General features: G+C 35.2%; 1 protein-coding gene across 1 annotated transcript in view; it reads right to left on the bottom strand.

Moving 5' to 3' along the window:
- The window catches only part of Cdh9 (cadherin 9), a 135,638-nt gene that overhangs the window by 17,166 nt on the left and 93,934 nt on the right, over nt 1-24,538 (bottom strand). Inside the window, exons 3-7 of the mRNA XM_036207228.1 lie at nt 15,002-15,296; nt 10,505-10,624; nt 9,672-9,839; nt 7,525-7,712; nt 6,308-6,561 (exon numbers count right to left, since the gene is read on the bottom strand). Coding sequence (XP_036063121.1) covers nt 6,308-6,561; nt 7,525-7,712; nt 9,672-9,839; nt 10,505-10,624; nt 15,002-15,296 — 1,025 coding nt within the window. The remainder of the gene's footprint in view (nt 1-6,307; nt 6,562-7,524; nt 7,713-9,671; nt 9,840-10,504; nt 10,625-15,001; nt 15,297-24,538) is intronic.

The following is a 24,538-nucleotide window of genomic DNA, read 5'->3' as shown; positions in this document are numbered from 1 at the left end:
GATTCACTTCAGATTCAGTATCCTACACACACACACACACACACACACACACACACACACACACACACACACACACACCAAACCTCCAAAAAAAAAAAAAAACCAAAAAAACAACAAAAAAAAAAAAAACCCTAGAAAATCCTACTATATCCTTTTCCCCAGTGTACAATTATCCTTGTGAAAGGTCATAAGTCTCTCTGGGGAAGGACTGGAGAAAGGCTAACAGTAAAACTCCAGCTATTTTATATAGATCATTTCTCAGGGGAATCTGGCCATCCCTTCATTCAAGGAATTTTAGTTCTGTAAACCGGCTCACTTCTGAAAAGTAGTACACAAGATTAAAATTCCCTTTTGCCAAGAACCAATGTAGCCTTTCTTTAATTTGTTTGAGAATGTTTCTACTTAAATAGATCAAACAGAAATGCCTCTTCATGCCTGGAAACACCTTGATTGATTATCTAGTACCAAAGAGCCATATGAGTCATGACTCCATGAAAATCACTTTACCAGTGGTGCTCATTATGGGTCATGCCATTATGAACATTGCTTTGCCGATGTTGTACATTACAATAACTATGTTCACCTCTCCTTTGGCAATTCAGTACAGCTACCTGACCCATGCTACATAGCACCCAATTGCATTTAATGCGTCCAACTGAGCAGCAATATCTCTGACCGTAAGGTCTGGAACAAGGAAATGGCTGACAACAAAGCTATCAAATGCACCCCTCTCATCATTTTGTGTTTTATATATATATAGCTTAGGGCATGTCTCTTGAGCCTTCCCATATTGGAGGATTAGGCTTTACATTGGATTCTCTTTAGAATTGCAATTTCTCTGAGCCTTAACATCTCTTCATCAATTCTAAGCCAGGGAATATCAGGCATCTCCAACTCATTTTCTGTGGGCCATTTTTTAATAGTCATCCAACCATTCAAATTAAGTTTTAAGACCGTTTAAGAATTTGTGCAAGCCTCCCTATTAAATCTAGAATCTCCACTCAGTGGACCCACAATTGTGGAATCCACTGGTATTATCATGTTTCATACCATCCTGAACCAGGCTAATAGAAAGGTAGAACAGCCCTTTGAAGAAAATTACAGTGCCAATTAGGTGGAAGCAGTCTGGGGAACTGAGGCAGTGTTCTCCAAAGGGTGGTATATGCTTTGAATCCATGTTCAGTGTATGGTATGTTTTTTCCCCCATAGGCAGGAGCCATGGGCCCAGAAATCAATGTGTGGAAAAGAGAAGACTTCCCCAAATGACCTACTCTAAAATTGTTTTGCTTCCTGTTATTGTGACCTTAAGTTTTACTGGCATAAAGACTATTATGTCAAGGTATGAGGGGAAGCACTCCTACCAGGAGAGACAACAACCATTCCACTGAACCGGAAGCAAAGACATCCCCCTGGCCACTTTGGGCTTCTGAGGTTGTTAAACCAACAGGCTAAGACATAAATAACAGTGTTAGGAGGGTGTTTGATCCATATAACCAAGGGGAAACTGGATTTCTTCTCCACAGTGGAGGTAAAGGATTGTACCTGGAGTGTAGGAGATCACATTGAGCACCTCTGGGTGCTACCATGCTTTGTGACTGAAGTCAATAGGAAGCTACAAGAACTTATTCCAGTCAGGATGACAAAAGGCACAGATCTTTCAGCAATAAAGGTATGGGTCCCTTGTCTAAGAGTAGAACCAAGACCTGCCAAGGTGCTCGTTGGGAATGAAGCAGAAACAGGATGGATAGTAGAAGAAGGTAGTAGTAAATATAAGCTGGGGCCGCACGACCAGTTACAGAAAAAGGGATTATAATTGATATTACTATTTCTGTCATATTTTATTGAGAATGTGTTTATGCAGATTTTTTAATGACTTTTTGTTTTGTGTAACGTAGCACTAATGAAGAGAAATATCAATGTTTATCACATTTAAGGCTGAGATAATAAAAGAATTTCTAGAAGACACATTGCCACCTATTATAAAATTTATACTGCATTTGTGGTTGTACAAGGAATAGTTATATGATATTAAACGTAGTTATGACCTTATTAAATATATACTGCTTTTGTAGTTGTATGTGGTACAGTTATATCATATTTGATTAAATTAAACCGGGTTGTTATTTTTCACTTGGAAATTAAGCATGAAATAAGGAGGTATGATTTATGTCAAATAGACAAGGTTTGGATTGTGATGGCTAATATTGACTATATCTGTAATTACCTAAAATGCAAGTGGTTGGGTACACCTGTGAGGGATTTTTCTTAATTAAATTATTTGAAAGGAGAAGACTCACCTTTAATTCGAGCCACAACTTCTAGAGGCTGTCTATATAAAGGAGGTGGGAAAAGGAAGCTTTAGTTATTTGTCTGATTTCTCTCTCTCTTCACTGGAAAGTCAATTCATTTACTAGCATTAAATCCCAATTCTTTGGAATTCCCATGTATATTGAAGAGCAGCTGAGACATCCATCCTTGTGGACTGAACTATTATTGGATTCTTAGACCTTCCATTAATAGGCAGTCATTTTTGGCTTAGCTGATCCACAGCCTGTAAGCCTCTCAAATTCCCCTCCCCATCTTTCTCTCCAAAAAATGAAATTGGTTATGGATATTTGTATGCTTATATTTTACCATTATTTTGATGTTCAGAGACTAATGATAAGCTAAATTGATTATAACTTGGAATTGACACTAATATTTGAAATATCTTGAAGTACTATGATTTTAATTGTTTAAGCAGCTTAGAAAATGAAGATTCCATCTTCAAAATATCAAAAACCTTTCAGAAATATTTGAAGCCAGTTCTATAGGGGTAAAAACCATTGGGGATTTGAATCTTAAGGAAAAGTTGATAACATTTAATTTTCAACCAAGTATATGTAGCTGATAAATTTTTTACTGATTATCATGAAGATACACACATTAATCGAATGAGTAACACTATTTTTAAATAATAGTTCTAATTCACACAATTTCTTTTTCTCCATACATATTTCTCTTCATTTATTGAGACTAGATCTATTTTTATCTATTATTTATCTATGAATTATAGGAACCCAAGGACTTATAATAGTGTGAGCAGAGGCTGTCTCCAACTCATTTACTAGCTTTTGGGACCCCTTTCTCCTGCTAGGTTGCCTTTTCCAGTCTTAATATGAGGGAAAGTGTAGTCTTATTGCAACTTAATATATCTGTTTGATATCCCCGGTAGGCTTTCCCTATTCTAAAAGGAAATGGAGGAGGAGGAAATTCATGGAGAAGGGGTTGGAGGGGTGTGCTGGTAGGAGGAGAGAGGGAAAATTGCAGCCAGGATGTAGTATATGAGAGAAAAATAAATTTAAAAAAATATATACATTCTTTTTTCATACATTACATTCTGCTCCCCCTTTTCTCCTCCCAGTTCCTCCCACCACACCTCCCCTCCAGATCCACTCCCTTTCTGTCTCTAATATGAAAACAACAAGCTTCTAAAAGATGATAACAAAATATGAAAAAAATACAATAAGTAAATGATCATATCAAAGTTGGACACAGCAGCCCAATAAGTAGACTCTTTTCAAGTCACAAGAGTGGGCACAAGAGTCAGGGATGCACTTTTTATCGCACTCAGGACTCTCATAAATATGGTAAGCTAAAAGTTTCATGTAGGTAGAGGTCCCTGTCCATACCAGTGTATGTCCTGTACTTGCTGCTCAACAAAAGAATAGATAAAGAAAATGTGGTGTATTTACACAATGGAGTATTACTTAACTCTTAAAAAATGATGTCATGAAATTTGCAGGCAAATGACTAAAACTAGAAAAAAATCATCCTGAGTGAGGTAGCCCCAAAAGAAATAAGGTATGTGTTCATTTATAAGTATATATTAGCTGTTAATTAAATGACAACTAAACTACAATCCATAGACCCAGAGTGGTTTGATGTAAAGGTCAAGGGGGGCTGACACACTGATCTCCCTAGGATTGTGAAATAGATGAAATTTCCTGGGAGGACTTGGGGTGGGTGGGGATAGGAGAGGGAGAATCAGATGGAAAAAAAGGTGTATGTAGAGGGAGAGATATCTGGAACTGAAGGACATTTGAGGGATGCTATGGAAATTTAGTGTACTGGAAACTTTCTACGATAAATGAAGGTGATCCTAATGATATGTGCTAACAGTGGGTGACACAGAGTCCCTACAGCCATTCCTTCTTAGCAAACGAGGTTTCCTGTGATGGGACTGGATTTCATTCAATTAAACTGTTGGAAAAGGGGTTCCCATGGAAATTTCCAAACAACCCAGGAAATTACTAAGACAGTGGACTGCTCTCTGTAAACTATAGTTAGGTCTCTTTGCTGAGAACAATACTCACACACCTCACTATACATGGTGAAATGGAGCTGGTGTTTACATGGAGCCTTCACTCCCTATGTTCCAGTGTCTTTGGTGGGAGAAGCTACTCTGCATGCTACCACAGGAAAAATTCAAACACCAACATATACACACAACCTCTGACCTACAATCCATCTTGTCTGCAAAATATGCTAGGGATGGGGAAACGGAGCTTGTGGGAGTAGCCAACCAAAGTCTGTTTGTAGATGTAACGGGCTTGTTAAATAAGAAACACAGAACCGATTGCAGAGTTAAAAACCAGGAGGTCAGAGCAAGAGCGGAAAACCTTACCCTTCACTGCTTCTGCGGTTCCTCCTCTCTGCAAGAGACCTACTTCTCTGTGTCCTGTCTATTTAAAAACTTTCTGTTCTGTTTTCTCATTGGTTGTAAACCCAGCCACATGACCTCTTTGTCACTGCCTGTTTGTACAGACCTCCAGGTCTTCTATGGTTGATGTTGAGATTAAAGGCATGTGTCTGCCATGCTGGCTGTGTCCTTGAACACACAGAGATCCGCCTAGCTCTGCCTCCCCAGTGCTGGGATTAAAGGCGTGCCCCACTACTGCTCAGCTTCTGCTCTGGCTTGCTCTGACCTCAAGGCAACTTTATTGACATACAAATAAAATCACATTTCAATACAAATAAAATATCACTATATCTGTTTTTACTAAAGGCCAACTCTTTGAGATGGAACCCATACCTGACACTGTTAGGGTAACCAATTAGAGAGTAGACAGCCCAGAAACCTATGGTAAAACCAAGCACTACCCATCTTAAAAAAAGTAGAATCAATAAAATGACTCCCACTGATATTTTGCTATACTTATAGAGCAGTGCATTATTCAGTCATCATCAGAGAAGCCTCTTTCAGCAGCAGATCAGAAAAGATGGAGAGACCCAGAATATTACAGAAAGAGAGAGAGAGAGAAGAGGAGAGGAAAGGAGAGGAGAGGAGAGGAAAGACTGAGACTAACTGGCATTTATCCATTAAATCATTCCCTCAGTGCTCAGGGAGACGCATGGAAGAGAGGTAGAAAGAATGGTTTTCCAGGGGGATGGACAACCAGAGGGACACCAGGAGAACAAGGCCTTTAGAATCAAATAAGAAAGCCACATCTGAGCTCATAGAGACAGAAAAAAAATCTATATATTTCTTAATGGATAGTTTATAAGAATTGTTTAAATTTCAGAAACATTGCTTCTTAAGTGGTGAATCTACTAATCAAACTTGGAAAATATTGTAATTACTAACTGCTAATATTTTTACCTTTCCTGTTATTTTACATATTATCTTTTTTTAGAAAGACTTTCTGTGGATATGTAAACATAATAAAGTTGCCCATCAAATTTTTGATATGAAGTAGTTTTATTGTCTATTTTAACAGAGTCTATTTCTATAAATATCTATAAAGAAGGGTTATAAGGTTATAATTCCAGGTATTTATTTATAGGTATTATATATATTGTAGATTGTGTGATATTCACTATTTATTGAAACCATTGTATTTTTAAATGTGTTTATTACATAATATAAATATATACATTTATTTGATTTAATATAGAGAGGCAATGGGCTTATCACATTAACAATTAAAAGATTAAAATCTGTTGCCAAGTCTGAAATTGATATCTTGTCTATGTTTTTAGAAACTAGTTTTTTTTTTTTTTTTGCCATGATATAATTATTCAAATGCTCAGAGACTCAGTATTATCACTCTTGGTAAAGTAGTATAATGGCATCTACCTTGTGGGGCTGTAAGACTCAAGTGGTTTCCCATGCCTGGAGCAATCAGAAGAGAGCAGAAGTGAGAATGGATCTTTGGTATATGTTTATTTCCATGATTCTCCACACATGATTATTCAACTCAAGTTTTTATGTAATTCTTGAAATGGATTGTATATTTAAGCAAACACATGTTTTTCAAGTACTTACTTTATTATATTGTTCATAGAATCTGGGTCATATGCAGTGACTTGTCCAATTATGCTTCCCTCCTTCACATCTTCATCCACTTCCATCAAGTAGGAAAGCTTACTGAACACCGGAGGCTCATCTACATCTTCCACAGATATCTTTACCATGGCTGAGTCTTTGAAAGGCCCAAGGTGTAAGAATCGAGGATCTGGGTGGGTATTACTTGCATCCACTCTTAGAGTATATAACATTTTCTTTTCAAAATCTAAATTCTGAGTTAAAAAAAGTAAAAAAAAAAAATTGTTAGGATACTTTGGAAGACATAGCAATCATACTATATGAATTTTTAATAATCTTTTAAAATCTTAATGCTAACTATGGCTAAGTAATTACCCCAATTATTGCTTAATAATTTTATCTAATGAAATGTCTTATTGCTTTGTATTTATACAGTATAACTATCATGGAATGTATAATAAAATTAGTGCCCATTAGGTAATTCACTTCAATTTTATTAGGCACAGTTAAATAAAATATTATTTAAGTAAATACTGATTAAATAATAGCATTATAAATGTTAAATATCATTAAAAATCAGAAGATTGACTAAAATGCAAGTCTAGAATAAATTTACATTTCATCAACTTGAGTATTTGTGGAAATAAATATATAAAGGAAAGAAGTGAAAAGTAAAAGTAATGAATATTGGCTATACTAGTCTATACATGGTTTCAGGTCATTTTCAAAGATTCCATTAAGAGTCAAAAAATACATATAAATGAGAACAACTTGCATAACATCCTCTGATACTTTGACTGCTAATCATCAGGTAGAAGGCTTCAAGGTCAATTCTAGTTCTTAGCTCTTCATTTTGTTTCACTCACTTTACATAGACCATCACGCTTACAAAAGATATGAGAAATGTATGACATATCAGTGATGGGTCTGCTTTATTGCCCATCCTATAGAGAAACACAAAGCAAGTACTCTTGAGCTTACTCTGTGCCTGATTCTCAGCTACAACCAGCATGACCATTTGATCACAAGTAGCAACATAACTACCAGGAATGATGGATTCCTAATTTGAAGTGAAATCAGTTTTCCTACTTTCTGTGAATGATGGACAGCACATAAAAGATGATGAAAGGTAGATCCATGGTTGTTATTCTCTGCACTGAAAACCAAAAATAAACTGAAGAGCACTTAGTGGAAATAGAAAGACAGCCAAGAGAAACCTGTTTGACAGTGATAATCCCCTCCTGTGTATCTTTGTCAGTGATCACATCAAACATGTCTGATCCTTCTCCTTCTGAAATGCTGTATTCTAGCTCAGCATTCTCCCCAGTGTCAGGGTCATTGGCTTTTATTCTTCCAAGATGAGTTCCAAGGGGTGCAGACTCCAGAGAATTAAATTGGTAAGTACCTGTAAATTAAATCGAAGCTGCCTTGACTTTCAACTTCGGATGACACAAATGTTCTATTTCCCTCTAAGTAAAGTGATTTAAATTGAGAGACATTTTCATCATATTGAATTGTATGCTGTCAAAAGTTATAGATTTGTGGAGTATAAAAATGATGTCTACATGTTTAACTTCCTCAGTTTATTCATGAGAAATATAATTTCCAGACAGATTAAAGGAATGTTCAATGTTACTTGAAAAGTGCACAGAAACCTGATTTAATAATCTAGAACTTCGGTCCTAACAACCATGAAAACTAATTGTTACTTGATTACGACTTTAAATATTGTCACTACACATTTTATAAACTCAGAATAAAAAAAGAATGTGTAATTTTTCAAATAGTCCATATTTCCCAGTAATTTCTGAGCAGCAATGTATTTATTATGATTGTTTCTAGTTACATATAGAAATTTAATGTCTTTAAATAGCATATTTTTCATGTTTAATGTTTACAGATCCAGCTATATATCACATTTTGTTCATATTTACAAACTGCCTATAAATGTACAAATATTGAATTTGAAAAAAAGTAAAGAAATGTATGTAAACATGGGTGCTTGGCATTTTGTAATCTCAAAAGTTCTTTATGGCCAGGCGTGGTGGTGCACAACTTTAATCCCAGCACTCAGAGGCAGAGGCAGGCGGGTGTCTGCAAATTAAGGCCAGCCTGGACTACAGAGTGAGTTCCAGGAAAGAAGCAAAGTGACACAGAGAAACTCTGTCTTGAAAAAACAAAACAAAACAAAACAAAACAAAAACAAACAAACAAACAAACAAAAAACAACAGTTCTTTATGGTAACCTATTTAGTCCTAACAAAGAAGCAACATGAATAAATGATTCTCAGTGGACAGGCAAAAGAAAATTATCTTGCTGAGCAGTGGAAAAGAGAATAGAGTTCAGATTCTCTGACTTCAAAGTTTGATCTCTTTCCAATGATTTTGTGGTTAGGATTGGGAGGTTTTAGGTCCCACTGTGGAATTCTATATTCAATTCTCTAAACTTTAAAGTCAAGTCCTAGTCAGGAAACTCAGGAAAACTGTGATAACATTTAATTCACAAAATTATTATGAGGAATTCATGCTACTTTGCCATTATGTCTGCAATCCGTCCAGTTCATGGTCCAGAACTCAGCATTATCTCACTATTAGAGTCGAACAAGGCCTTCTGCTAGCATCCTAAGAGATGACAGAACCGCAGTGTGGTAATTCATCCAATTATATACTTAGTTTATATTTTAAAAATCTGAATGGAAAGTTTAGGTGAGAACCTGAAGGGAATTTACTGATCTTCAAGTTTCATTAAATTAAATAACTCTAAAATTTAACGTTGTTACATACTAGATGATCTCAATATTAGTAAGATATTTACATAACCAAGTGTTCATGACTTTTTAAGTAAACCAAAAGAATATTAAAACGCTGCCAATTTTACCCACACACATTGCTTTAAATATAGATCCTGGTTTTAGAGATGATAGAACATCCAATCTGTGTTTTAAAATTCATTAAATAGAGGCTTATAATGCTTGTTTATAAATTAGTTGAGAGTTGTGAACAGTGTACACTTTGAATGTAAACAGACAGACTCATGCGCCCACATTCCTGCCCAGGGTGGATGGAACGGTGGGATAGCAAAGTCACTGTGAGGACATCAGCCTTCAAAGCTGTCTCACTCATCAAAAGCTAGAAAACATGGAGTGCAAAAGAGCGTTGTTTCTGTTCTGTTTTGTTAAATTCTATCCTTCTTTGAGGATGGATACATATGATCACTTTATTTTCAGCCAATTTTCACTTTTCCCTTTGAGGAGTGGTGCACTGATTTGCCCTCCACAAAGGAACTAGAAATGCAGACACTGAGTTCTGTTGTCCTGGTGTAACGACAATGTTCCCATTATGCTGTCCGTACAGCCTGCCTTACTCTGTGGAAACCGAGGAGGGTTATTGTTGACATCCGTGAGGGTGATGTTCACTGTGGTTGTTCCAGAAAGACCTCCCATCTGGCCGCCCATGTCCTTGGCCTGAATAACCACCTGATATTGCTCTCTGTTTTCTCTGCTCATGTCTGGTAACGCAGTTTTTATTATGCCTTTAAAAGAAAAGTGAAAAATTAAAACATTGACTTTTGAAACCAAACTGTACTTTTCAAGATCCATTTTACCAAAGATAGATGGGAAAATGAGAATGTCCTCAATAAATTTAGTTTGGTAAAAACGTAATTCACAAACAGAAAACATTATATTTTGTGCATTTTCTTTTTTGATTAGTTGACTTTGCTTAATTTTTATAATCCTTAGTTTCTTTTTTTTTTTTTTTTTTTTTTTTTTTTTGGTTTTTCGAGACTGGGTTTCTCTGTGTAGCTTTGCTCCTTTCCTAGATCTCGCTTTGTAGACCAGGCTGGCCTCAAACTCACAAAGATTCGCCTGCCTCTGCCTCCCAAGTGCTGGGATTAAAGGCTTGCGCCACCACCGCCTGGCTTAATCCTTAGCTTTTTAAATTTCAAATATTTCCTTATTCTGCAAATTATAGTAATCACTGTGAAATTTCCCTAGTCTCATAAATTTAAACCCAATAAATAATAGATAAAAGAGCTAAGCAATTAAATCGGTTGTGTTAATAGAAGGATTTTCTTTCGTTTCTATAAAATAAACGTAAGAAGCAGCTCGACAACACTGTCTGGATAGGTTTTTAAACACAAAACCAATCAGTCTACATTATTTAAGATGAAATGGACCTAGACTTGACTGTATTTACCTGATTCCGGATCCACTGAAAAATATGGCTGCCCTTGCAGTATGCTGTAGACGACTTTGGCACTATTCCCGTAGTTGGCGTCATCTGCGTCCGTGGCAGTCACTTGAATAACAGAGGTACCTGCACCCGCCCCAAGCAGAGGCACTTCAATCATTCTAAATTTTATAGTATTTCAAAAGCCATTTTCTCACTAGTTATTTTCTCAAGTGAAAAGATTTCCTGGATTTATTCTTCACTATCTAAGACATAAAAACTTATGACATATTTTTATCACAGAGATCAATACATTTTAAGGAGTTAAAAAAAAAATGGTTAATGGGAATATCGTGGTGAGGAAAGTTCTCACTAAATGCCATAAACCACAGCTTTTCAAATGGCATATTTAATGCTAAATAACAAGGCACAAGAACAAATTCAACCTCCTGTTTTTTTTTTTTTTTTTATCTTAGTGATCTGTGAGTATAACATAACAAAACATAAAAAGTTCTTGCTATGAAGAAGTTAACAAAGAAACAAATGAGTTATGTTGCAAAATGTAGTCTTAGTAGGTAAGAAAGTGTGAGTTCAAAAATCAGAACTAAACACAGAAACCAGTAATGAAGAAAAAGGAGCTGAACTATAATTTTTCTTTGTAGCAGACAGTTACTGTAGGGATATTTATTGTAACTTATAAATCCATAAATAGTAAGTAATGGACTACTAAACTTTCTCAAAAGTTAATTTATGAATTCATATGTGTTATATTACCAATTTTATTTTCTACTAAAATGAAAATAATTTAAGCCTTTAAATTGTAAAGCTGATGACAATCTCCTATTTAATTTTTACACATTTTAATACTTTTGGAGGTTATTTGATTTATTTCCTTTTGTCTTCTCTAAGGGACCAAGGGAAACAGACCAAGCTTATTTAGGTTTGGTTAAACATGTGGATTAAGGGATCAAAATGACATATGCCTGTGCAGAACTTTTAACCAGGAAAGCTCATCACCTCTTCTCTACTATGCTCCTCCACAATAATTAACTTGAGTATCAGAGAGAGTAATTCTCCTTTTCCTAAGCATTTGTGTTCTGAGGGAATCAGAAGGGAGCATGATGGTTGCATACAGTACAGTTTAAACAAAGTCTTTTGATTAGATGTGGGAATATTAAAGTCTTCATATGTTAGACATAGTTGTGTTTTTTTTTCTTTGAAGTATAAATGTTCAATGGGCTTGGCAATTCAGTATGCTATTCAAGTATGAAGGCATGGCACCAAGCACAGGGTATAGAACCATTCCATAAGCTTTCCACAGGATGGTTAAAGGAGGCAGAGCAGCTTGTCAGCAGTTCCTTTGTATTAACACTTACTCCTCATGGTACATGAAGAACATATTGCGGGGCATTTACCCAACCCCACAGTTCCCCAGAGTTTTCTTGAGTGCCAGCAGCAGGAAATATTAGATAGAAGGATTTATAGTGTGGAGATAAACAGATAGAAAATAAAGGATAGCCTCGAGAGGGCCTGGAACCTATTCCAATGGGCCCTGACTGTCTCTGCCCCAGCGTATTTATAGAGACACCAAGAGGGTGGAGCAAAAGACCACCTCCCCCAGCACAGCCAAGTGCAGACCATCTCAGACAAGTGCACTCAGGCCCGTGGTCCTAATCATCCCCTATGCGGACCTGCTGGGTAAAGCCAGAAGGAACCTGAAAACGGGCTCCCCTAACAGATGCCTTTGGGCCATATACCACTGAGCCAGAAAGTGACAAGTAGGAAATTAGAACTAGCTAGTCTGAGTAAAGATCACACATTCCAAGTGACTTTCCCTGCAGATTACTTAGTTAGGGGTACTTGTTGATTCCATAGTCAGTGAGTCTTTTTTAAAAGACCTACACTATCACAGGAAGGAATCAGAATTTTGAGTGAATTTCAAAGTAACAGTCAAGGAAGGCTAGCTTGAAATTTCCTACAGTGGGGAGGACTGGAAAATATCTTTTAGAATATAAGTCATATCATATCTAGGAATTACAAAACATATGCCTTTCAAACTCAAACATGACAAAACAGTCATTAGCTTAAATGAAAGTACATGCAGATATAGAAACTCAATATTTGATAACTATTAAAAATTGAGTCAGCAAAGGTTTTAAAAATAATATTTTAAAGTATTTAATTTAGTCTATATATTGTTTTCTATTAAATAAATAATGATAATATATGCTTATATTTAATATGAGAAATAAGACACATGATATATATATAGAGAGAGATATAGATATATAGATATGTAGATATATAAATATATGAAAAGAACATAATGGAATTATGGAATATCCAAGAATTATTTTCAGAAAGACTAGAGGAAAAGGAAAGAGTAATCAATATATATTTTTATGAAAAACTAATTTATTTTCAAAAAAAGGGAGAATGACAATTTGTTTTACACTAAAATTCAATACATTTGATAAAAAAAATATTCTCACATTTTGTTTAATTTATTTTTATGCATATTGATATTTTGCCTACATGTTTGTCTGAAAATATATGTGTCTGGTTTCCTGGGAAATAGAAGAGGATATCAGAGACTGGACTTACAAACAGGGAGAAGACACCCCGTGGATTCTTAGAAATAAACCTGCCTGCTCTGGAAGAGGAACCCATGTCCTTTACCGATAAGCCATCCTTTCCAGGCCCCCTCTGTTTTTTTTAAGAGGAAGTAAAGACTAAGTACATTGTACTAATGTACTTAGGACTGTGTGTGTGTGTGTGTGTGTGTGTGTGTGTGTGTGTGTGTGTGTAAACAGTTTATAAAAAAACCCACTAATTTGAAAAAGAGAAAGAAGGATATGTAGGAGTGTTTTAAGGAAGGAACAGGAAGTAGAAAATTATGTAATTATGTTATAAACTTAAAAATAAAATAATTTAAAAAAATAAGAAGTAATGCTGTAACAGTTTAAAGTACACAACAATATAGTCACGATCAAATTATCTAATAATCAAATATTTCTGTCAACTTAATAATATTTATTACATTTTTAAATATGGAAAAATTTATGAAATGATAAGCGAGATTTAGAATAATTTGCAAAATAACATGTCAAAATAATGCTTGACAAAAGTTACAGAATATAACCATAATTCAGTTTAATTCAAAATTTGTCATTTATCCAGCGATTATAATTTTACATGTATTTTCTTCTCAAACACAAGTTCATAAAAATGCTGTCATGTACATCTAAATTAGCTTCATGCCAGGGAAATAGAGATCAATCCAGAAAATTTTAACAGTCTAAAGTTATTTGAACAACATTGAAGAAGAACTTTCTACACTTACATTATGAAGGGCCTTATGAACTCAAAAGACTCCTGTTTTTTTGGATAAATCCCTTTTACAGTTTAAGAATGAAGACTAGTAGAGATGATAGAATCTCATTTCCCTCAAATAGGTGAGTTATGCAAAAGAAACTAAAACTTCTTCATAAACTCTTGGTTCCTTTGCTATAGACAGACTATATCATTAAAAAGCAATCATGCCATACTCTCAGCAAAGAGGTATACAAGATATATTTTTTCTAATGGGAGATTTTTTTACTCAAACATACATTATTATGATATCATATGTTACTCTAATATATACATATAATATAAAATATTAAAATATTAATGTTAACCAAATAAAAATGTATATATTACATAGGATGCATATATAAAACCATTATTACTTTGACAGTATTTTAAGGCAATATTCAGCTCTTTTTTTTTTTTTTTTTGGTTTTTCGAGACAGGGTTTCTCTGTGTAACTTTGTGCCTTTCCTGGAACTCGCTTTGTAGACCAGACTGGCCTCAATGCAATTATTATACAGTGATAGAATTAAATGTATTAACATACATAAAAGTAGTAATTTGCTATACTAAAGATTGTTGCTTAAAACTAGAACAGTCTTGGAACTGTGAGAGATGACTGTTTCCAATGGGCAGGTAAAGCCAAATAGAAGAAAATCCACAAAGATAGAGAGCAAAAATCTGTGACTCTTAGCATGCTGCTACAGGTTATTCGCTCTTGATTCAGTTGTCAAATTCTTCTCAATTGTGGATTCCTAGTTAATGGAATGGACCGTAAAGTTCTATTTCTCATACTTAAAAAATCAAGGTTGTTTTGATGGTTAAACATGACAGTTTGTCAAACACAACAGTTCCCCTCTCCAGTTCTAAGTAAGAACTACCAACACAGTTCTCCTTTGGGGCACAATGCATTCTACAGGACAGCTAGTCTTAACGAGAGAGAAGGTGTTGATTCCAACGGAATCAAAGAACTGCACTCAGTAGATGATCATTAAAAGGAGACATTGCTGTATTAATAATTTAAAATAATTGGAAAGGAGTTGATTAACTAAAATAAGTGTTTCCAGATACCGCTTGGATTTTGACAGTAGGACACATATAATCACAAGCCGTACATTTCTTAGTAAAAATATAAGAGAGCAAACATGTACACTCGGCTTAGTAGATACCTACCAACTCCAGACATCTCAGGAACAGTGGCTGTGTACAAGTCTTTTGTGAATTTTGGCTCGTTGTCATTGATATCATGGATTTTAATGATGAATTCAGATTCCGGCTCCACTTGCCGCCCAGTCTTTCTGTCTATAGCCTTGGCACGAAGAATGTACAGGGATTTTTCTTCTCTGTCTAATTTCTTTGCGGCATGGATGTCTCCCGTATTTTCATCTATAACGAACAGATTGCCAGCCCCATCTCCTGTCAAAATGTATTTTAAATTTCCATCTCCTTTATCCTGGTCAGTGTGAAGCTTCAAAGTAGAAAAGAAGAATTCTGTAAATACTTGAGTGGTCACTTCAGTGAAAAACATCTGATACACTCTAATTTCTCCCCATATCATATTATGTCAATTGTGATCTGGACAAGTATCTCAGATGAAAGGAAAACTAAACATTTCAGATTTTGTTATTCTTAAACTATAACACAACCACAAATGGATGGACTTAGAATAAATGGTACTTGAGTTCTTTCAAAACATAGTGGTTCAAATATACTATTGAGTAGAATATTACCAAAATTTAATCCTCTATTTTACTACCGAAGAGAAAAATAAATTCACCTCCATTTAGTGTTTAAAATATCAATCTGAATTACATTTTAATCAAATAAACTCAGGTATGATATGAGGCATTTATAGTTCATTCTAATGGCAACTACAGAATTATTTCTTTAGTTTTTAGCTAGTGTTCATCTGTAGCATATTCTGAAGAAGCTTCTGTATTTATGGAAGCCAGTCAGAAAGAGGAAGGACTTTAAATGTTAAATCATTTGCAATATGACTTTAAGAAAGTGCTTTTTCTGCTACCACATTCTCGTATGTGAGAAATGATCTCCTTTCTAAATATTTTAAAGTTCAAGTGATACAGAACAAATGGAGATATCTTTGTTGATATATCTTTTTTTGTTGTTTTTATAGTGGGAAAATCTGGCCTACTGTTTTTTTTGTTGTTGTTGTTGTTGTTGTTGTTGTTTAATTTAAGAAAAAGTTTTATTCATTTTATATACCAACCACAGATCTCCTTGTCATCCACAGATCATTCTGTCACCCGCTGTCACTCTTCTGCCCCCCACCAACCTTCCCGGTGCTTCCCCCACAACCTGCCCCTAACCACCTCTTCTTTCTGACCAATGGGGAGTCAGCAAAGCCTGATACATTCCGTTGAGGCAAAAAAAAAAAAAAAAGCCCTTTTCCTTTGTATAAAGGCTGAGCAAAGCCTCCCATCACGGATAATGGGTTCCAAAAAGCCAGCTCAAGCACCTGGGAAACATCACCCGGACCGGACATGGACAGGATTGACAGATGGATAGCTCTTTCTCGATTCCATGTGACATCATGAAATTTGCAGGCAAATGGATGGAGCTAAAAAATATCATCCTGAATGAGGTTACCAGACTCAGAAAGACAAACACAGTATGTACTCACTCACTCATAAGTAGATACTAGACAGTAAAGCAACGGATAACCAGACTGCAAGCCACAGGTCCCGAGAAGCTAGCTAACAAGGAGAACTCTAAGAGGGAAGCATGGATCGCCCTGGGAAGGGGAAATAAATGAGATCTCTATGAGTAAACTACGGGCGAGGGGAGGCCATAGAAGGGAGACGATGGGGAATGAGAACATGAGGGAAGAGAATGGTGGAGCTCAGGGAGGGATGGAGTGGGAGAGCAGTAAGAGCTGATAGAGGGAGACATTATGAGGTTAGAGAGAAACCTGGTGCTAGGGAAATTCCCAGGAATCCACAAGGACAGCCCCAGGTTAGATATGTCACATCTTAAAGAAAAAATAAGATTTGTTCTAATTAAATTTATTCTATAAAGATAACTTCTTCATAAAAGCAATCTCAGGATTAGGGTTGGAATTCATTTGTAAAACAATGATTCAATGAACCTAGGATAAATCCCAAATACCACAATAATAATGACAATAGATTATAAATAATAATTATGACTATATGGACAAGTACTGAAAATTTAAAACAAATGGACTAAGTAATCACAGCCATTCTGAATTGAATGAAACCTTGCTTTTGGCAATGATTGTGGTTAATATGTTTTGTATATTCTTACAATATCATGATTTAATAAATTTCTAGTTTTGGATGATTAAACCAAAGTATTTTATAAATTGGTCATTCACAATTTCTTTCTCTGCAGTAAAAACATAGAATGGAATAGATGTGAAATAGTATGATGTTGACTCAGGTGTACAGTTTCTATTATGCAGAGTCATGTACGGTGATATACTATACAGAATAATACTAATAAATCTAAATGTGATTTATTTCAAAACTGCTACAGGACCACATTTCAAATAAAATGTTAGTCTGAATTGGCCTCTCCCCTCTATATTGTTTTCCCACTTAAACTTCACAAATCTTATTCTAACCTGCCTGCTACCATCTTCTTAGTCTAATTCTATCATTGATGTTTTCTTTCCGTTTGAATTCTTTCTTACCAAAACTAAGAATAGAACACTGTTTGATCTTTTTTTTCTCTTTTGCTCTAAACTCCATCAAAATAATGACCACATGCAAAAATGGATTTCTTCTCTGAAATATCTTATAAAATCCATCTCAGCTCCTTGACTACAACCGGCCATTTTTCTCACCAAATTTTGTCTAGTATAAACAATAATCTCATGGTGATACTACCTCCACTCTTGCCCCATGACAAGAATTTCTTTTCATACTAAAGAAAATTATGAATACAGCGGTATGAGAAATATCAAAAAAGCACAGTGTTTTAGGGAAGTAATAAAGCACAATAAGCCAGAGTTAGTCACGTGCAAGTATATGTTCACATGGGTGGGTGCATATTTTTTAAATTTGTTTAGTAACTCAACCTTATTATATTAAATTTCATAATATTAATTTTAAAAGAAATATTTATTTCTGCAGTCCTAGTCAGTGCTTGATGGTTTAACTTTTCCACGTATAACATTGATAATCCATCCTTTAATTGTAAAGGTTACCATTGTTACTTTTCACTTCCTTAAGCATATGTACCAAGTGGATTGTTTTCCCTGAACAGTTCTACTTTCACGTGTAATTTGCATTTCTTTCAGTGCCCTACACTCTTTCACATCTTCTAAGTTGTTCAGTTCTCTTATTAAGTACCTGTCCCATCTCCTCTTTGTATTTTTCCCCTAAGAACACTTTCTCGTTCAGTAGATAAGGATGGATGAGTAGGCATGGGAATTCATAACACAGCACACTTTCTGTCATTATACTAACCATGTCTAGTGACTCTTCAATGTGCCAAACTAACTCTATAGTGTGCTAAGAAAAGTTTGTTACATGTTTTTGGTTCCCCAAAATATATTTACTAAGACTTGGTATTCTTTACTTTTAACAGCATCTTCTTCAAATATTACAGAAAATTCATCTATTTATTAATTAGATTAATAAATAAAGCTACTTCAAAATTAAAGTAACATTTCAGAAATATCCATACATGAATAAAATTATTTTAATAAAAATATTTTCAAAATATTTTTTCTTTTCTATTTTTTGATATTTTCAAATTTTATTTATTATATTTGTGTTTTAATTTTACATATCAGCTATGGGTTCCCATCCTCCCCCCTCCCGCCCCTTCCCACACCTTCCCCCCAAACCCCTCCCCTCCATTCCTGTCTCCTCCAGGGCCAAGACTCCCCTGGGGATTCAATTCAACTTGGTGGATTCAATATAGGCAGGTTCAGTACCCTCCTTCCAGGCTGAGCAAAGTGTCCCTGTGTAAGCCCAAGGTTCCAAACAGCCAGATCATGCACTAAGAACAGATTCTGGTCCCACTGCCAGGGTGCTTCCCAAACAGTTCAAGCTATTCAGTTGTCTCACTTATCCAGAAGGCCTGATCCAGCTGGGGGCCCCACAGCTTTTGGTTCATAATTCATGTGCTTCCATTTGTTTGGCTATTTGTCGCTGTGCTTTTCCAATCTTGGTCATAATTTCACGCCTCCTCTTTCTCGACAATTGGACTCCTGGAGCTCCACCTGGGGCCTGGCCCAGGATCTCTGCATCCACTTCCATCAGTTATTGGATGAGCTTTCCACCACAACTGTTAGGTTGTTTGTCCATCTGATCACCAGATTAAGTCAGATCAGGCTTTCTCTCAACCATTGCCAGTAGTCTACCATGGATGTATCATTGTGGATTTCTGTGGACCTCTCTAGCACTGTGCTTCTTCCTGTTGTCATGTGGTCTTCATTTATCATGGTTTGTTATTTCTTGTTCTCCCTTTCTGTTCTTGATCGAGCTGGGATGGTAAGTATTTCTATTCAGCTAACCATTACATCCTATCATCTTGAAATAATACTTTAGAAAAAGGAAATATTACAAGAAGAACGAGACTGTCAGATAAAGAATAATGTGCACCAAACATTCATTATTGTGCTTAACAATTACATAATTAACTAAAACATTCACTTTGTTGACTTGATTAAACTATTATATATTGATACCATCTTCTGTCATAACGATGCTCTAGGTTTGTAGACTTGGATGTAAATCATTAATCAGTATTTTATTAAAGATGTTATATATATATATAATTTTTAACTATATCATATCAAAATATTGTTAAGAGGTACATACTCTAACAGCAATCATTTAAGTTATTTATTTTTCCTTTCTTTTCAGCTATTGTGAGCTTTTAACATTTAAGAATAAATTGTACTAATTCTGTAATGAAGGAAAAAATGTAATGAGGAATCATGTAATACACAAATAAGACATTTCCCCCACAGATTTTCTCTACATTTTTAATATGTTCTCCAAAGTTAAGAAATAAATATGAAAAATCAGTGGAAATTTGTTCAATAAAAGCATTAAATATGCAAACATGTGAAATGAAAATTTTTTGTTTATCTATTCTTCCCATGATGTCCACTATGCTAAAACTATTATATAATCAAAATACACTCAGATATTTCTTAATTTAAGAAATTATATTCTGGCATTTTGCTATACTGAAATATGCACAAAATTTAAAGTATAATTATTCAACTCAGCTAGATATTCTATATCTTGTTAAGACTCCTTTTTATAAATATATTTTAAAAACTCATGTTTGTCATATTTTCCTCTTTGTAAATATGTAGGAATCTGGAAAACTATTTAGCCAAATCTGGGACTTACAATATGATAATATAGTTTGAATTATTTTATGTTACATCTTAAAAAATTAAAAATATTGAATATTAAATTTAGTGAAATTATACCCAAAACTATTTGAGGGGCTAAGGATGTAAAACACACAAGTTTCACTAAACTTGATCAAGTATTGACAGTTCTATAACACAACATTTCTATTCTATCCTTTAGTGACTTCTATTATAAAAATCAAATCTACTCATATATGTATATACTTATACCTGTGCATGTATATTTATAATATATATGTGTGTATGTGTTTTAAATGAAACTTTGTAGCTGGCATGGTTAAAATTATCTATAATCTTAGCACTGGAACCTGAGGCAGGAGGGTCATGTGTCGGGTAACTCTCTGAAGTTCTGAAACTAGTGGAAGAGAACTAGTGAAAATTTTTCAATGACAAAACCTGCATTTAAATAAAAATTTAAAAACTATTTTATAAATATAAATTTTAATATTTTTAAAGTTATTTTTACTATATTAAACATGTAAAACACTATACATAAAATTTTGAACATGTGCATTAATGAGGAAACCTGCAGTAGTTTTTACAAACATACAGCATATGTGATTTAAATCTTCACAAGATACATATTCATGTATTCAAACGTATAAACAAACTGAAAGAGCAAAACCACATGATCATCTCATTAGATGCTGAAAAGCCTTTTGGCAAAATCCAACATTCCTTCATGGCAAAATTCCTTGGAAAGAGCAGGAATACAAAGAACACACCTAAACATAATAAAGGCAATTTACAGCAAGCCAAAAGCCAATATCAAATTAAATGGAGAGAATCTCAAATTGACTCCACTAAAATTAGAAACAATACAAGGTTGGCCACTACCCCCATATCTATTCAATATAGTATTCTAAGTTCCTAGCGAAAACAATAAGACAACAAAAGGAGGTCAAGGAGATACAAATTGGAAAGGAAGAAGTCAACCTTTCGTTATTTGCAGAGGATATGATAGTATACATAAGTGACATCAAAAATAATACCAGGGAACTCCTACAACAGATGATCACCTTCAGTAACATGGCAGGATACAAAATTAACTAAAAAAAAAACAAAGAACAAAAAAAAAACAAAAAACAAAAAACAAAAAAAAAAAAACAAAACAGAAAAAATTATCTTTCCTATATACAAATGATAAACAGGCTGAGAAAGATATCAGAGAAACATCACCCTTTATAATAGCCAAAAATAATATAAAATACTTTGGGATAACTCTAACTAAGCAAGTGAAAGACCTGTATGAAAAGAATTTAAGTCTTTGATGAATGAAATTGAAGAAGATATCCGAAAATGGAAAGATCTCCCATTCTCATGGGTAGGTAGAACAAACATAACAAAAATCGCAGTTTTATCAAAGCAAACTACAGATTCAATGCAATCCCCATCAAAATCCAATTGTAACTCTTCACAGGCCTCAAAAGAAAATATTCAACTTCATATGGAAAAACAAAAGAAAACAAAACCCAGAATAGCTAAAATAATCCTATACAATAAAGCAACTTCTGGAGGCATCACTATCCCTGATGACAAGCTCTACTGTAGAGCTATAGTAGTAAAAACCACTCGGTACTGGCATAAAAACTGACATGTGGACCAATGGAATCGAACTGAAGACCCTGATATTAACCTGCACACCTATGAACATATAATTTTTGACAAAGAAGCCAAAACTGTATCATGGAAAAAAGAAAGCATCATCAACAAATGGTGCTGGCATAACTGGATGTCAATATGTAGAAGATTGCAAATAGATCCATATCTGTCACTATGCACAAAAGTCAAGTCCAAGTGGATCAAAGACCTCAACATAAATTCATTTACTCTGAACCTGATATGAGAGAAAGTAGGAAGTAGCATAGAAAGCATTGGCACAGGAGACCACTTCCTAAATATAACAGAGAAGCACAGACACTGAGAACAATAATTAATAAATGGGACCTCCTGAAACTTAGAATCTTTTGTAGGACAAAAGACACAGTCAATAAGATAAAAAGACAGCCTACAGAATGGGAAAAGATCTTCACCAACCCACATCTGACAGAGGGCTGATCTCCAAAATACATAAAGAACTCAAGAAACCAGACATCAAAATACCAAAAAATCCAATTAAAAATGGACTACAGAGCTAAACAGAGAATTCTCAACAGAATAATCTCAAATGGCCAAAAGACATTTAAGGAATTTCTCAATATCCTCAGTTATCAGGGAAATGGAAATCAAAACGACTCTGAGATACCATCTTACACCTGTCAGAATGGTTAAGATCAAAAACACGTGAATCACTTTGGGAAGAGGAAACCCAGATCTTCATTAGTAAACAGGGGATGGTGGGGCAATAGATGTAGGCTATGGGGGATGAGAACATAAGGGAATGGGATGATTAAGCTGGAACAGGGATGGAGTGGGAGAGTAATGAAAGAAGTATTCTGATAGAGGGAGACATCACGGGGATAGGGAGAAACCTGGTGGTAAGGAAGTTCCCAAGAATCCGCAAAGATGACCCCAGCTTGTCCCACTAGCAATAGTGGAGAGGGTGCCTAAGCTGGCTTACCCCAGAAATCAAATTGGTGAATACCCTAACTGTCATCATAGAGCCTTCATCCAGTAACTGATGGAAGCAGTTGTAGAGATTTACAGCCAAGCACCAGGTCAGTCCCCAGATTCCAGTTGAAGAGAGAGAAGAGTGATTCTATGAGCAAGGGGCATCAAGATCATAATTCAGAAACCTGCAGAGACTGCCAAACCAAGCTACTGGGAACTAATGAATTTTAGACCAACAGCTGTGGAACCTCCATGGGACTAGACTAGGCCCTCTGCATAAGCAAGACAGTTGTGTAGCTTGGTCTGCTTAAGGGGCCGCCTAGCAGTAGGATCAGGATCTATCCCAGGCATGAACTGGCTTTTTGGAGACCATTACTTATGGTGGGATACCTTGCACAGCTTTGATGCAGGGGTTGGGGCTTGGTCCTGCCTCAGCTGAATGCACCAGGATTTGCTGACTCCCCATGGGATGTTTTACTTCTTTGGAGGAGGGAATGGGGTGGTTGACAGGGGAAAGCTGGGGGGGGGGGTGGAAAGAGGGAAGAGAGGGGAATCTATGGTTGGTATGTAAGTGAATAAAAATTTTCATAACAAAATGTTTTATAAATATAAATTTTAAGTTTTTTTACTTATATCTACTATTTCAAACATGTAAAACTCTATACATAGAATTTTGAAAATGTGTATTAATAAGGTAATCCATAATAGTTTATGCAAACATATATCATAAGAGATTTAAATCTTAAGATAACCTATTCATGTATTACAACATTTTTTTGTCATGATGAAAATTCTCAAAAACATCTTTTGAATTATTAACCAGACTTATTCTATATTTTTAATTGAAAATAAACTTTTGTTTTATTGAAAAATTGAAAAAACTGAAATTGAAAAGAACTTTCATACAATGCGCTCTGACTACATTTTCTTCTCTCTCCACTCCTGCAAGCTAACTCCCACCTTCCCTCTCAGCAAGATACATTACCCCTTCCCTCCATTTCCTCCTCAGAAAACAGCAGGCCTCCAAGAGATGACAGTCAAACAGGACAAGAAATGATACAGTAAGACAAGGCAAACCAGACTTACTGTAATCTACGGTCACATACTATACTTTCTGCTCCGATCGTGCTCTAACTTAACATTTTATCACACAGAACTTTCCTACTACAAAAGGGAAGTTTATGATAAAACAATTTATACTGCAAAAGTGACCATTATATTGGAGGCAAAATGGTTGGACTTTTTCTGGTAAGGACATTTAGGGAAGAGTTGTGTGGATAAATCTCTTTTGTATACACAGGTTTATCAAATAGTCACTTTAGAGATCTATGATCCTAATAGATAAGTGAGATGACTCATAATTTTGATATGAGTTAGTATCAACAGTGTTATTGTTTAGGTATTGTTAGGTCTCAAACCCAGAAAAAAGGCTCGCTGAGGTGCCTATTTAACATATCAAAGAAAATCTGGTCACCAGGCTCTCCTAGCATCTCTCAGTCCCTACCTACTATAGGGGATGGCTGGCACATCCTACCACCTACACTAAACTTTCACAGCCCATGGACTGGACTATTCTCCAACTTCCCTTCACAATATGATCTAGCCATTTTGCTTACCCAGCCTTTCAAACTACTCTGGCTTGTTCCTCTCCTATACCCCCTATTCTCTCATGGCTCAGCTCAGGTTAAACCTAGGAGCAGTCATGTCCTTTCTTTTTCATTTCTTTTTTTTTTTCATTCAGAGATGAATGCCACAAATATGCTCATATATCTAAACAC

Source organism: Onychomys torridus, chromosome 15 (genome assembly GCF_903995425.1).
Source record: "Onychomys torridus chromosome 15, mOncTor1.1, whole genome shotgun sequence".
In the NCBI taxonomy this organism is placed as follows: domain Eukaryota; kingdom Metazoa; phylum Chordata; class Mammalia; order Rodentia; family Cricetidae; genus Onychomys; species Onychomys torridus.
Note: the sequence above shows the minus strand (reverse complement) of the source record. Positions and strands in the feature narration are given on the sequence as shown.